Here is a 15,229-nt window from a genome sequence, read left to right on the forward strand (position 1 = left end):
GGGAGGGGCCGACTTTTATATTAGGCGAACACCTGATCTCGCCAGCCACTCACAGCAGGGGGGTGGTATAGGGCTTAAACGTTGCAGGGGGAAGTTGTAATGCCTTCCCTGTCTTTCAATTGGCCAGAAAAGCGCGCTAACGTCTCAGGGAAGGAAGTGAAAGTAACCAGAACACCGCATGGTGTTCGTCACGAATAACGAACATCCCGAACACCCTAATATTCGCACGAATATCAAGCTCGGACGAACGCGTTCGCTCATCTCTAATTAGCATACATAGCACCAATGACAAATGTCAATCTCATTGATCGGTGCTTGCCCTTCTTAGGGGTCGATTTAGACTCCATTAGGGGATTAACAAGCGTTCATACGATTCTTCATCCCCATTGAATATCATCATTACTTGCAGTACAACTCCCATTTATATGATAGATGACTACAAAAATGTAGGGCCTTAAAGGGGTTGTCTCGGGAAAGCAAGTGGGGTTATACACTTCTGTATGGCCATATTAATGCACTTTGTAATATACATCATGCATTAAATATGAGCCATACAGAAGTTATTCACTTACCCACTCCGTTGCTGGCGTCCCCGTCTCCATGGCTCCGTCTAATTTCAGCGTCTAATCGCCCGATTAGACGCGCTTGCGCAGAAGGGTCTTCTCCCTTCTGGTCGGTCCGGGCACGAGCTGTGTTCTGGCTCCGCCCCCTTTTACGCGTCATCGCGTAGCTCCGCCCAGTCACGTGTGCCAATTCCAGCCAATCAGGAGGCTGGAATCGGCAATGGACCGCACAGAGCCCACGGTGCACCATGGGAGAAGACCCGTGGTGCATCGTGGGTGAAGATCCCGGTGGCCATCTTGGAGGAAAAGAAGGAAGAAGTTGCAGAGAGGGGATTCAGGTAAGTAAAATGTTTTTTTAAAATTTCAACACATCCCTTGGGTTTGTCCTGCGCTGAACAGGGGGCGTATGCAAAAAAAAAAAAAAAAAACGTTTTGGCGCGGGGCAACCCCTTTAAGGTTTTAAATAACTTCACAGGAGAAGTGGGAACTTCACGCAAACACAGGGAGAACATACACACTCCATGTAGATGTTGTCGCTTGTGGGATTTGAACCCAGGCCCCTAAGGCAACAGTGCTAACTATTGAGCCACTTTGCTGCCCATTGTACTATGCTGTTAACATTGTTTCTGTTTTTCATGCCCTGCTGACTCTGACATGCCTGCTCATGAAGTTGCAAATTCAGAGCTCTGTGAGCTTCCCATGTACTGTCACCACTCTATCCTGCCCCTTGTTCCTCACTCTCTCACACTGACATGGCTGTGCAAGCTGTGACAAAAATGTTGTAGGGTATATCCCTCTTACAGTCTCCATTATATGGGGTGCAGTCCTCTGCACTAAGAGTTCTTGACTAAGATCTAGCTCAAGCGCTCAGAAGTTTGGATATAGGTGCTCGACTCCTCCTCTTCTTGAAGCAGCTTTATCTGTTGCTCGACATCACAAACAATGTTCTTTGCCTTAGAAGGGTCTGAGGTGTGATCTGCCAATAGTGACAATCCTAATTCTGGTTGTTTGACTCTCTGAACACACCAACTCTGTTGCTGAGCCCTCTTCATTGTTGTTGCTGCCTCACAACTGGTTACAGGAGAGAGTGACTGTAGTATGGTCCAGGGTTTCGATTGATAACTGATAGAAGTGCAACTACAATGTTTTGAGTCCCTTTATGTACACTGTGGAAGATCAGGTACCGAACATCTGTGGGTCTGCTAGTGTTAAGGAGAAAACCTGTGTTCAGATATATCACTAAAACCTGAAATATTGACATTCTCAATTGGTCGACTAGCAGCTAAAGACGGCAATAATGTTGGCTGTTGAACACTGGCTGGCCTAGATGCAAGACACTCTTGAGCAAAGTGTTCTGGCTGATCACACCTCCGGCACAGTGGTAAATTCCCCATACAAGGCTTTTAGTCTTTGTATGATGGCTTCTAGGGTTGACCGTTGCTTTTCAGGCATCACAATAACTTTTTGTCAGACATCTCCTTCTAGAGAGTTTAAGGCCAGGTCTGTTTGATGGGCCTCTGGGACCTGCCACAACCGGGCCACACTTTGTAAATGTTCAATCCAGTCTGTTGACAGTATATTTTTACCATCAAACTTGTGACCATTGGCCATTGCTGCCCCCATAAGAATAGTATGAGTGTCCATACTTGCATTTTGGTCTAATCCTACTGACTGCAAGAAAATGTAACCAGGGTCTTCTGAGAATATAATGTGAACACACCAGATGGCTTTAAGTCTTGTTTTATTTGACACCTTTTAACACAATTTGTGGCACTTGAGGAGAAATATTATACAGGATAAGGTATTCTTAGCTACCAGAAATTCATTGTCTAATCGTCTAAAATTGCAATGATGTAAAGTGTTGCAATTTTACACTTATGACTGTGTGAGCCCGGGCTTTACAGCTATTTTCCTTGAGGTACTCCAGGATAGCATCTCTTAGAAACCCCTAAAAAAATGTTCCCATAATAGAAGTGAGACTTACTGGCCTGTAGTTTGCAGGTTCACTTTTTGACCTCTTATTGTATATCAGCATCACAATGGTTATGCATCAATCCAGTGGAACAGACCCCGTCACTATTGAGTCCTTAACTATAAGAAGCAGGGGGCTGTCTAGAAACATTATTTAATTCCCTTAAAATCCTGGGGTGTATGTCATCGGGACCTGGCGATTTGTCTCTTTTAATCTTTTTAAGATGGCTTTGGACTTCTTTCTGGGTTACACTAGTGACATTTAGTGGAGAGTTTACTTTATCACTCTGCATCTCATCTGACATTTCATTTCCCTCTGTGAATACGTTGGAGAGAAAGCTATTTTATAGATTTGCTTTCTCCTCATCACCCTCTACAATTTTTCCTACATTATTTATTAAAGGGCCAACACTTTCAATATTAATCTTTTTACTATTTATATAGTTGAAGAACAGTTTAGAGTTAGTTTTACTCTTCTTGGCAATAAGTCTGTCTGTCTCCATCTTAGCTGCTTTTATCTTTTTACATAATTAATTTTTTTTCCTATACGTTTTTATTGCTTCTTCGCTGTTTTCTTGTTTTAGCATTTTAAACACTTTCTTTTTGCTGTTTATTGCCCCTTTACTTCTTTATTGAGCCACATTGGTTTTCTCCTATTCCCAACCCTTTTATTGCTGTAAGGTATGAATCTCTTCCAGTAAGTAATTAGCATATTTTTAAACATTTCCTATTTATTGGCAGTACTCTTATTTTTTAGGACATTGTCCCAGCCGATAAGGTTAAGGGCATCTCTGTCACGTTAACCTTGGGTGTAATGCACACCACACCCAGGACAAACGCAAAATGGGGCTGGAGGGAAAACAATACTGGAAGAAGTATGCACACAAACAGACACCGAAACAACATAAATCCAAATGTGCATACATGCAAAACACTAAAACAGACTGAACAATAAATGGGACTTGTGAGCAGACATCCAACAACGACTGACAAACGCCAAACACTTACCACAAATCAGCAGATGGAACAGCTAATAAATATGAGATACTAGTTGGTGCTTTGGCAAAAATACGAAAGCCTCCGAGCCCACGACAAAAGTCCTTGTTGCCTCGTGAGCCCCTACTCTAAACAAATCAACTCAAACCCCAGAAGTCCTGCCTACAAGTGGGGCAATCCCAATAGGGACGGCCTTATGCTGGAACCTAGGGGCTTCTCTCGCCATAGATAGTAAACAGCATACAAGCTGAACAGGACACTGTTCACACTAACAGATAAGGGAAGCCCACCCAGCACCCCATGCATGCAGCAACACCAAGCAAAACATGCAAGACTTCAAACACCAGGGTCCAGAGAGGAATGAGGGAAAGGATAAATGACCAGCATCCTCTAGCAAGAGGGGCTGGCATTTATGTGCAGCAGACTGGCAGTGATTGGCTGACTAGACCAATACACACCCAGCCAGCTCAATCATCCCACACCTGTGGAAGTGTGCTCCTGGCAACCTATAGAACTACAGGTCCCAGGAGCACAATGTGACAATCTCTGAGCTGACGGAACTTCAGAACAGTGAGCAACAACCGTACCCCCTTACAGGGAAACATCCCTGAAACTGCAGGTCAGGTAGGCTCACCTATGCTCAATGCACAGTATCTTGCTGAGATGGACAGAAGACATGTAAAGCTTTCCAGTTGGTCAATGTGTGCAGGACTCTGCTGTGCTGCTTTTCATCCCTGTTGTATGAAGTATGTATGTAGCAGAGCTGTGTGGCGCATTACGCCACCGGAAACACTGGTACTAAATAATTCCTTAATAATTACTAGTGTCATCTGACAGGTGACGTCACCGGAAGAGAAGATCAAAAGGCCACCCATAAACCTGTCATCTGAGCTTCTAATGTTGAACCTTGAGGCAGGTTTACGGAACATCACTGATGACGTCCCTGTCTGGCCTCCTATTAGCTGCAGTGATCACATGGGTAAATAACCCACATGACCGCTGTTGTCGAAGTAAATAGAAGACTGTCAGCATCCCCCCCTGTTACAAGTGTTGGGGGTATTCAGAAAATTCCTTTAAGGACCACAGCAACTTTGACAAGGGCCAAAGTGTGATGACTAGATGACTGAGTCAGATCATCTCAAAAACTGCAGGTCTCACAAGGTGTTCCTAGTATTTAGTAGTTAGTACCTGCCAAAAATGGTTCAGAGAAGATTAACAGAAAAACAGTGACAAGATCATGGGTGACCTAGGCTCAATGAAGGGTGTGGAGAGTGAAAGCTAGTCGGTCTGGTCCAATCCCACAGAAGAGCAACTTCTGGAAATATGCATAAATCTGGATGGGTCACAGATGTTTTGGCAGTAGGAGGACCTACACCATATTAGGCAGGTAATGTTAACAGCTGATGAGTGTAACCACCAGGAATTAAATCTATATGAGAATCCATATAGCAATAACAAGTCAACAATTGCAAGACATATGTCAAAAGGGTGTCCATTTCAAAATAAATTGGGTTGGGATATGTTGGAATCTCGGCTATTTTTATTGATTATCTATCATTGAAATAGGTCATCAATAGTTGTTCAGCTAGGGTTCACTGCTTGGGACCCCGGCTGATCAGCTATTTGGGTGCCTGCTGTTGCTGGTAAACACAGTGTATGGAGCAGAAGCAGATAGCTCTTATTCCTGTGTAATGTCCAGCACTGGTAAATGGAGGTGCAGCTCCCATTAAAATCAGCAAGAGCTGTGCCTGCAATTACCAGCGACGGCCACTATACAGGGATTGGAGCTGTCTGCTTCCACTGAGGATATGTCAGCAATAAATATAGCTTTGAAAATCACTTTACAAAGGATAATCTCAGACATCTAGGTTGAAGAACTATTTCCAATATCCTCCCACTCAGGTTTGAACTTCAATTAAACGCTAAAAAAAAAAAAACTGCTCTGGATCTAGGGCAAAATTTGCCTTGAAGGATTTCCAATTTGCTTAGAAAACCACCCTTCTAGAAGACCATTTTTCACTGCAATTTGCTGTAGTCATCTCAAAGGCGTTATACTGTATGCAACTGTGTTTCTTTGGACTTTTAGCTAAGGAACCATTTTTCTACACTAGGAATAACCTTATAACCTTTGTTTTCTTGTATTTCTCTGCATGCTTTACAGTAATGATTATCCCACCCAATATCTCTCACTGGGGCATAATTTGATCTCCACTTAAAATATTGTTCATATCTTGCATTGTCTTTGTCCAACTCCAGCAGGAATAGAGCCAGCTCCTTAGAACTCGGGAAATCATCCACATGAATGAAGGAATCAGGAGGGATGAAGCGTTCATAGTTTTTACGGGGAGTTCCAAGTACAACAGGAACGACCCCTACGTGAAAAGCATTATTCCACAACTTCTCAGTAATGTAATCTTTATGGTTAAAGTTTTCAAATGCTAAATAAAACTTATATTGTGAAATGGTGTTATAAAAATTATCCCAGGACAAATTCTGGGTACCATTTCCATACACATCAATGTGAATGTGTTTCTTCAGCTCCTCATAATAAGAAGTACGCCTATTGCCTGGGTACCATTTACTAACCACCCATGAAACCAACTTGGACTTGGAAGGAATTGTAAACTTTTGTGGTTCCTTCAGTGGCTTTAGAAAACCATAAGGAAGAAAAATATCTGAATCTTCTCGGTAGGTCATTGTTAGGTTTATAATGTTGTCTAACATCTCAAGGTTTTTTGTGATACTTGGAGGTTCAATGTTGAACCAAACCCAACGTTGGTAATGTGGTCTTGACCCCTGGGGCAGGTCTTTGGTATACATGATGTCATAATGATGGATAATCACGGCATCTGCTTGGCTTAATAGCTCACGATCTGTTGTCAAGTCGCATCCTGTGAGGCCATAAATAGACTGACATGTATCCAAAGGAAATGTTTCTCCAAAAGGCCAAGTCCAAACAAGAATGAGAAGTTGGTTCTTGTCAACCTGTTTTGTCAATGGAGACTTCTGTATGAATGTAGGACTTCTCTTCCTTTCTTGTTTTATATTGGAGACATACTTGAAGAGGCATAAAATAATGCAAAGAAATAACAAAAGGCAAGAAAAAGTCAGGAACAGCTTCTGATATCTTTTCTTCATCGTCTGATCAACTGAAAAATACAATAAGAAGTAGATGGGTTATTCTAGTTTAGAAAATGTGAAACTACTAAGTTTAACAGATATTTATTTGAAATTTCTTTTGCAGGTGTGCTTCAGGGTGCAGAAAGAAAACACATTTTTGGGAATTCTGAATTAGAGTGGAAAGCATCAAAAAGAGCATCTCTCATTCTGGAGGACTCCTTGCATTATGTAGATTGTCCACTAATTTAAATAGGAGTTATGCAATGTTACTTCTGTTGTGGTGCTGCATGGAAATTGGACAATAGCCACTGAGTTTTCCCACAAGGCATGTTCATTTGTGCACAGCAAACGCACAGACTGAAGTAGCTAATGAGTTCCAGATGTGTTCTTTTGCAGTGTTTCATGCATCTCATTGCATATTGTGCGTGCATTTGTGCACCCCCCCATTGACTTGTATGGGGACCTTTGGTGCACAAATGCACATATTTTCTTTTTTTTTTTTGACGTGGCCAAAAATGTGCACGCTACATACGAGCATGTGAACGAACCCATTGAAATTAATGGGTACTATTCACTGCTCATTTTGTGCACAAATACGTCCATGTGAAGCTGACACAAGTGGGTGTCTTGTGAAGAAAACAATGGGCAATGCGTTCCGAGGAATGCGAAAATATAGGACATGCCAGAATATTGTTCTCGTACCGCATCGCTCATGTTTATCACTCCATTCAAAAGAAAAGGCGAACGGACCGTCACTAATGCTGCTACTGTAAATGCTGTGGATTTTCCATGCATAGAGTCTGCACTGAAAATCCGAATTCCCCCTGTGTGAACATGGCCTTAAATAGACGCAGAAGCTGTAATTTCTGCTTTTATTGCTGAGAAATCTGCTGCGAGTCAGATATTTATATCTGCAGGTTAAATGTAGTGATATATGTTATTATACATATATGGCCGGGGTCTACCAGAATTAGAGTTGCTCTTTGTTAGCGGCTCTCTGCTTTGGCTCAAAGAGCAGGAAAGCTCTATAACGTTTATGTGCCTTAGGGTGGCTTCACACGAGTTTATGCGCAAAAACACATGCGATAGCGCAACAGTTTTTATATGCGTTTTTGCGCATATTACTGTACATTTTTTCGTGGACCGGGACATTTCACATGAGCGCAGGACACAGCTGTGCCTCGAGTTAAAAGGCTATTTAATCTAATTAGTTCCCAGTGTGTTCTTCTATCTGCAAAATTATCAATGCGCAATTGTGTTGGTATTGGGTATGCATTTGATCTCTCCCCATAGATATGTTGCAGATTTTGGTGCACATGAAAAATGAGAATGAACCCATTGAAAATAATGGGTTCTATTATCTGTGTCTTGCACGATCACTGATGCCTGAGTGAAGTTCCAGACACAGCAAACTACAAACAGGACATAGTTCAGACACGGCTGTCCACACGCCTATGGACAGTCTGGGTTCAGACATGAACCAGGCAGAACTTAGTTCAAAGGATTCAGACATGAAGAAAGGAGGACCTAGTTCAGTGGACTCAGACATGAATCAAGCAATACCTAATTCAAAGGGTTGAGACATGAACCAGGGAGGACCTGGTTCGAGGGATTCAGACATGATCCAAGGAGAACGTGGTTCAAGGGATTTAGACATGAACCAAAAAGGACTTGGTACAAGGGATTCAGATATGAAGCAAAGAGGACCTGGCACAAGGGATTCACACATTTACCAAAGAGGACATGGTGCAAGGGATTCACACATTTACCAAAGAGGACATGGTGCAAGGGGTTCAGACATAAAGCAAGGAGGACCTGGTTCAGTGGACTCAGACATGAATCAAGCAAAACCTGATTCAAAGGATTGAGACATGAACCAGGGAGGATCTGGTTCAATGGATTCAGACATGATCCAAGGAGAACGTGGTTCAAGGGATTCAGACATGAACCAAAAAGGACTTGGTACAAGTTATTCAGACATGAAGCAAGTAGGACCTAGCTCAAGGGATTCAGACATAAAGCAAAGAGTACCTGGCACAAGGGATTCACACATTTACCAAAGAGGACATGGTGCTAGGGATTCAGACATAAAGCAAGGAGGACCTGGTTCAAGGAATTCAGACATAAGGCAAAGAGGACTCGGTTCAAGGGATTCAGACATGAACCAAGGAGAAACCGGTTCAAGGGATATAGACATGAACCAAGGAAAACTCGATTCAAAGGATTCAGACATGAACCAAGCAGAACTTAGTTCACACTGACCAGGCGTTTGCATACCCACAGATGGAAGGAAGTACAGGCATCCTCACACTCAAAGACAGAAAGGGAACACCAACATTATCACATGCTTACAGACCACAAACCAGACGAACAGAAATAGACACCAACAAGCACACAGAGATCTGCCTAGCATGCATCTTATCACCAGGGTTCTGCAAGGTGATGATGGGGTATATAACGAGCAGCACTCTCTTCCAAGCAGGTAATAGGCTGGCTGGAGCAATTCACTCAACAATCTGCCAAATCAAACCCATACCTGCAGAGATGTGCTCCTGAAACTGCTTAATACTACAAGACCCAGGAACACAAACTATCACGACATGACAATCTCAATGTCTAGATGCCTCTTCAGTTCAGATGACTTTGGAAGGCCAGTATTCATGCTACCCCAATATATTTGTAAGTAAGTACATTGATTTAAAAAGTGGTTCTATCAACAAGATCATTGATTCCACCTCTCTTATATTTTAAGCACATTCTGGAAGAACTTTTACCCGTGGAGATCCTTATACATAACATTTCACAAGCCAGCAGCGTATAAAAGATCTGTGCTTGAATTTCTATGTCTCCAGTAGATAAATGCATGTGTAAAGCAGTTTACATACCTGTCTTTTATGTAGGAACCTTCTAATAAACTGCGTTGTCCAGAAATTCAGTGTCTAGTTTCCAGGACGATCTGAAACATCTTTGACATTTCTTATAGCATTTCACAAAATGCATGAAGACAAGCCAAGGAGGATATAATCATTTAAAACAAGGAAAACCTGTTTGCTCAATGATCAAGAGGAAGATTATGATAAAAGATGACCTACATATGGATGATATACTGTCAAAAGCTATAATATATCATGTGGAAAGTAATAAGAGATACTTTTATGTGTTCTGGTGGTTCTAAGGAACTGCAATATATTACGGAGATAGTCTATGGAGCAGAACTTAGTGTTAAAATGAAAAACTAAATAAGGACACAAGTTTTATGTTCCTGCTGTCCTTCTGATACTAACATTCCATAGTAACATAGTGTGTAAGGCTTAAAAAAAGACATACGTCCATCCAGTTCCGCCTATTACCGTCCTCCTCCATGTTCATCCAGAGAAAGGCAAAAAAAGCCATGAGGTATAAATATGTCCTTCTTGAATACCGGTGCCCAAAACTGTCCACAATATTTCATGTGTGGTCTGACCAGTGACTTGTAAAGAGGAAGAACATCGTCATGTACCGCTAGACCTTTTTTGATGCACCCCATGATCCTATTTGCCTTGGCAGAAGCTGCCTGACTCTGGTTGCTCCAGTTAAGCCTTAACTAAAACCCCCAAATCCTTTTTCATGTCAGTGTGCCCAGTGGTTTCCCATTTAGGGCTGATTAGACGTACATTTATCGGCCGAGTTTTCACGCCCGGCCGATATACACTGTTCCTCTCGTCATCCTCTCGTCATAGGAAGGAGGCGGGACTGGTTGGTAGCATTGCACTGAGCTCCAGCCCCCTCTCCACCCCCCGCCACTGTTTGCAATGGGAGGGGCGGGACGGGGGCAAAGCTAAATTCCGCCCCGTCCCGCCCCTCCCATTGCAAATAGTGACAAGGGGCGGAGAGGGGGTGGGAGCTCAGTGCACTGCTCCCGTCCCATCCCACCTCCTCCCCCTGCATAGAGGGACAGCGTATATCAGCAGGGCGTTAAAACCCGGTCGATATACGGACCTCTGAATAAGCCCTTAGTGTGTAACGGTGACATGTATTTCCTCTGCCTATGTGCAGAACCGTACATTTATCAGTGTTAAACCCCATTTGCCACTTTGCCGCACCCAACTTATCCAGTCTTCTCGTGTTAGCTTCTTTACATAGTTTTTAGAGATGAGCGAGCGTACTTGCTGAGGAAAACTACTCGAGCGATTAGTGCCTTATGCGAGTACCTGCCCGCTCGTCTATAAAGATTCGGGTGCCAGCGGAGGGCGGGGAGCAGCGGGAAGGAACGGGGGAGGAGATCTCTCTCTCACTTTCTCCCCCCGCTCCTCCCTGCTCACTCCCGCAACTCATCGATCTCCCCCGCTGGCACCCGAATCTTTAGAGACGAGCGGGCAGGTACTCGCATAAGGCACTACTAGCTAGAGTAGTTTGCCTTAGCGAGTACGCTCGCTCATCTCTAATAGTTTTGTATCATCTGCAAATATTGATATTGCACTGCACAATCTACCAGGTCATTAATAAATCAATTAAAGATAATAAGGCCCATACTGCCCCCTGTGGTACCCCATTAGTAACTGTGACCCAATCCTAAATACTCTCCCTTGGAGAGAGGGAATAGGAATGGAACTGGCAAACCCTGAGCTCATCCAGCTCCCTATACAGAGTCCATTGTCACTCTGTATTTGCAGCTTCCCCTACACGCTCCTCTCTTTGCTATTTCAGACTGCTGCATTAGTGAAGAAAATAGGCAGCAAATCTGACGAAGCTTGAAAGTCATCTTCATATATTTTTAATCATATGGACTTTTTACTACATTACATCTTTAATAAGAGTTACATTTTAATGGCCCCTACAGTGATGAAGTAGTTACACACATACTTGTACAAACAGGCCGGCTCACAGATTTGTGTCAGTACAAGTCACACCCATTTCTTAGCCACAAACTAGTAAGATGTTCCCAGTTTCTTACACTTCTTACAATATAATTACTATAACTGATGTTGTAAAATGTCCATTAAACAGGAGATGATATGTTGGTTTTAAACTCTTAATAACATGCATATTTCAGGCCTTAAGGACCAACTAACTTTTCAGCTTTGTTCATTGTTGCTAGTTACTTTTTTGCTATTTTTTTTAGACTTTTTTTAAACTTATTATGTTTCTCCCACTAGGGTACTTGACTGTCATCACCTTTGATCGTTGCTATATGATCCTATAATGCTCAGCCAGCAGTTTGGGTCCCCTAAATATTAGGACAAGTACTAAGGGTGCACTGTGTAATCACGTCTGGGTCCCCTATATATTAGGACAAGTACTAAGGGTGCACTGTGTAGCCATGTCTGGGTCCCCTATATATTAGGACAAGTACTAAGGGTGCACTGTGTAGTCATGTCAGGGTCTCTATATATAAGGACAAGTACTAAGGGTGCACTGTGTAGTCATGTCTGGGCCCCCTATATATTAGGACAAGTACTAAGGGTGCACTGTGTAGTCATGTCTGGGTCCCCTATATATTAGGACAACTACTAAGGGTGTACTATGTAGCCATGTCTGGGTCCCCTATATATTAGGACAAGTATTAAGGATGCACTGTGTAGCCATGTCAGGGTCTCTATATATAAGGACAAGTACTAAGGGTGCACTGTGTACCTGTATCTGGGTCCCCTATATATTAGGACAAGTACTAAGGGTGTACTGTGTAGCCATGTCTGGGTCCCCTATATATTAGGACAAGTATTAAGGATGCACTGTGTAGCCATGTCAGGGTCTCTATATATAAGGACAAGTACTAAGGGTGCACTGTGTACCTGTATCTGGGTCCCCTATATATTAGGACAAGTACTAAGGGTGCACTGTGTAGTCATGTCTGGGCCCCCTATATATTAGGACAAGTACTAAGAGTGCGCTGTGTAGTCATGTCTGGGTCCCCCATATTTTAGTACAAGTACTAAGGGTGCACTGTGTTACCATGTGTGGGCGCCCTATATATTAGGACAAGTACTAAGGGTGTACTGTGTAGCCATGTCTGGTCCCCTATATATTAGGACAAGTACTAAGGGTGCACTGTGTTGCCATGTCTGGGTCCCCTATACATTAGGATAAGTACTAAGCGTGCACTGTGTAGGATATAATAATTTAAAACAAGGAAAACCTGTTTGCTCAATGAACAAGAGGAAGATAACGATAAAAGATGACCTACATATGGATGATATACTGTAGTAAACTATAATATATCATGCAGAGAGTAATAAAAGATACATTTATGTGTTCTGGTGGTTCTACGAAACTGCAATATATTATGGAGATAGTCTGTGGAGCAGAACTTAGTGTTAAAATGAAAAACTCAATAAGGACACAAGTTTCTATTAAAAATGATGGAAAACAATTTTGTTAGGTAGTGTGAGCAATAAAAATAAATAAATGTTGGTTCTGTTTTTCATGCCCTGCTGACTCTGACATGCCTGCTCATGAAGCTGCAATTTCAGAGCTCTTTGAGCTTCCCATGTCCCTACACCACTCTATCCTGCCCCTTGTTCCCCACTCTCTCACACTGACATGGCTGTACAAGCTGTGACAAAAATGTTGTAGGGTATATCTCCCTTACATTTCCCCCATTTCATGGGGTGCAGTCCTCTGTAGTAAGAGTTTGTGACCAAGATCAAGCTCCAGTGTTCAGAAGTTTGGATATAGGTGCTCGGCTCCTCCTCTTCTTGAAGCAGCTTCATCTGTTGCTCGACATCACAAACAATGTTCTTTGCCTTAGGAGTCTCTAACGTATGAGCTTCCAATGGTGACAATCCTAATTCTGGTCGTTTGAATCTCTGAACATACCAACTCTGTTGCTGAGCCCTCTTCATTGCTGTTGCTGCCTCAGAACTGGTTACAGGAGAGAATGACTGTAGTATGGTCCAGGGTTTAGATTGATATCTGACGGAAGTGCAACCGCAATGTTTTGAGTCGCTTTTTGTATACTGTGGAAGATCAGGTATCACAGATTTGTGGGTCTGCTCGTAGCAAGGAGAAAACCTGTGTTCTGGCACAGATATACCACTAGGCACTGAAATATTGGCATTCTCCATTGATCGATTAGCAGTTAAAGACAGAAATAATGTGGCCTATTAAACACTGGTTGGCCTAGTTAGAAGTCTGTCTCGAGCAAAGTATCCTGGCTAATCACACCTCCAGCACCGCTGCAAACATTTCTTTGGGCCTCTTGCCACTCGGAGTCCTGACAGGTTGGGATGATGACTTGCCTGCCATTTTTTAAACCCCCTTCAGCTCCCTCAAGGATTCTATAATACCTTTAATTAAATCCCTCAAGGATGTACCAAGTGTGTCAGTCACAGCATGGGGAGTGTTAAGACTATTCAGCCCCTGGACAGGCTTATCAATGTTATATTTCTCTTCCCTCTGCAGCCTTAAAGCTTTCTGAACTAAATCTATGAGGATAGCCAATGGTTCCATTCTCATATAGCCTCTAAGTGCTTATATTATGGAGTGGTTATGAATCCCACGTGCAAAATGGTCATGGAGCAGCCTGTCCATTTGATGCACTAAAGTGCAACCATCAGGATCTTCCTGTTCTAATCGATTCCTCAGACTCTGTAAGCCAGTTAGAAACTGTTGGAATTTCTCCCCTCACTTTTGATCTCTAGTATAAAACATTTTGCTTAGGTCCATTGCAGTGGTAAAGTCCCCATACAAGGCTTCTAGTCTCTGTATGATGACTTCTAGGGTTGACCGTTGCTTTGTAGGCATCATAATAACTGTTTGTCAGGCATCTCCTTCCAGAGAGTTCTAGGCCAGGTCTGTTTAATAAGTCTCTGGGACCTGCTACACCCGGGCCACACTTGTTCAAGCCAGTCTGGTAACAGCATGTTTTTACCATCAAACTTGTGAACATTGGCCATTGCTTCCCCTATAAGAATAATATGAGTGTCCATAGTTGCGTCTTGGTCTGATCCTGCCGACTGCAAGAAAATGTAACCAGGGTCTTCTGAGAATATAATGTGAACACACCAGATGGCTTTAAGTCTTATTTTATTTGACAACTTTTTACACAATTTCAGGCACTTGAAGAGAAATATTATACAGGATAAGGTATTCTTAGCGACCAGAAATTTATTGTCTAATTCATTTGCAATGGAAGTAACCCGATGGTTGGGCCCGTTTTGATCCTTGTGATGAGGCCTCCACTTTTCAATATTCTTCATTGTACATTAACATGTAGAGATTAAGGATTTATTCAATTAAGTACTCAATGGTCACTTTATTAGAGACTCCTACCCTTTCACGATTGGAGCTTCTCTGTATGGAAATTAGTCCCATGACCTTGAGCGCAGCACAAAATCATATGATTATATACAAGGGAAAAGGGCGACTCTCAAAGTGTCTCGATATATTTGTAATTTATTAAAAATAAAAAGATAAAGATTCGAATAATTTAATAAAATCCAAACATCCTAAAGCAGCAAAACAACAACCCTGAAATTCCACCGGGGTCCTTGCGGAAGGTAAATGTTCTACCGCACTAAAATGACATAAATTATAAATGTGCGATATACCGTGTTTCCCCAAAAATAAAACAGGGTCTTATATTAATTTTTGCTCCAAAA

General features: G+C 42.5%; 1 protein-coding gene across 1 annotated transcript; it reads right to left on the bottom strand.

Moving 5' to 3' along the window:
- Window positions 1-2,294: 2,294 nt before the first annotated feature.
- On the bottom strand, window positions 2,295-9,659 carry LOC136582281 (4-galactosyl-N-acetylglucosaminide 3-alpha-L-fucosyltransferase FUT5-like). Its single transcript, XM_066583184.1, has 2 exons — window positions 9,536-9,659; window positions 2,295-6,679 (listed from the first exon to the last, which is right to left on the bottom strand). Exon 2 carries the CDS (start codon window positions 6,666-6,668, stop codon window positions 5,613-5,615), a length of 1,056 nt encoding a protein of 351 aa, XP_066439281.1. The 5' UTR covers window positions 6,669-6,679; window positions 9,536-9,659; the 3' UTR covers window positions 2,295-5,612.
- Between the last annotated feature and the right edge of the window lie 5,570 nt (window positions 9,660-15,229).

This window comes from Eleutherodactylus coqui, chromosome 11 (genome assembly GCF_035609145.1).
Source record: "Eleutherodactylus coqui strain aEleCoq1 chromosome 11, aEleCoq1.hap1, whole genome shotgun sequence".
Classification (NCBI taxonomy): Eukaryota; Metazoa; Chordata; class Amphibia; order Anura; family Eleutherodactylidae; genus Eleutherodactylus; species Eleutherodactylus coqui.

What these genes read in the sequence shown, in the direction of transcription:
- LOC136582281 (XM_066583184.1), bottom strand. Translation starts at nt 6,668, where the DNA reads ATGAAGAAAAGATATCAGAAGCTGTTCCTGACTTTTTCTTGCCTTTTG.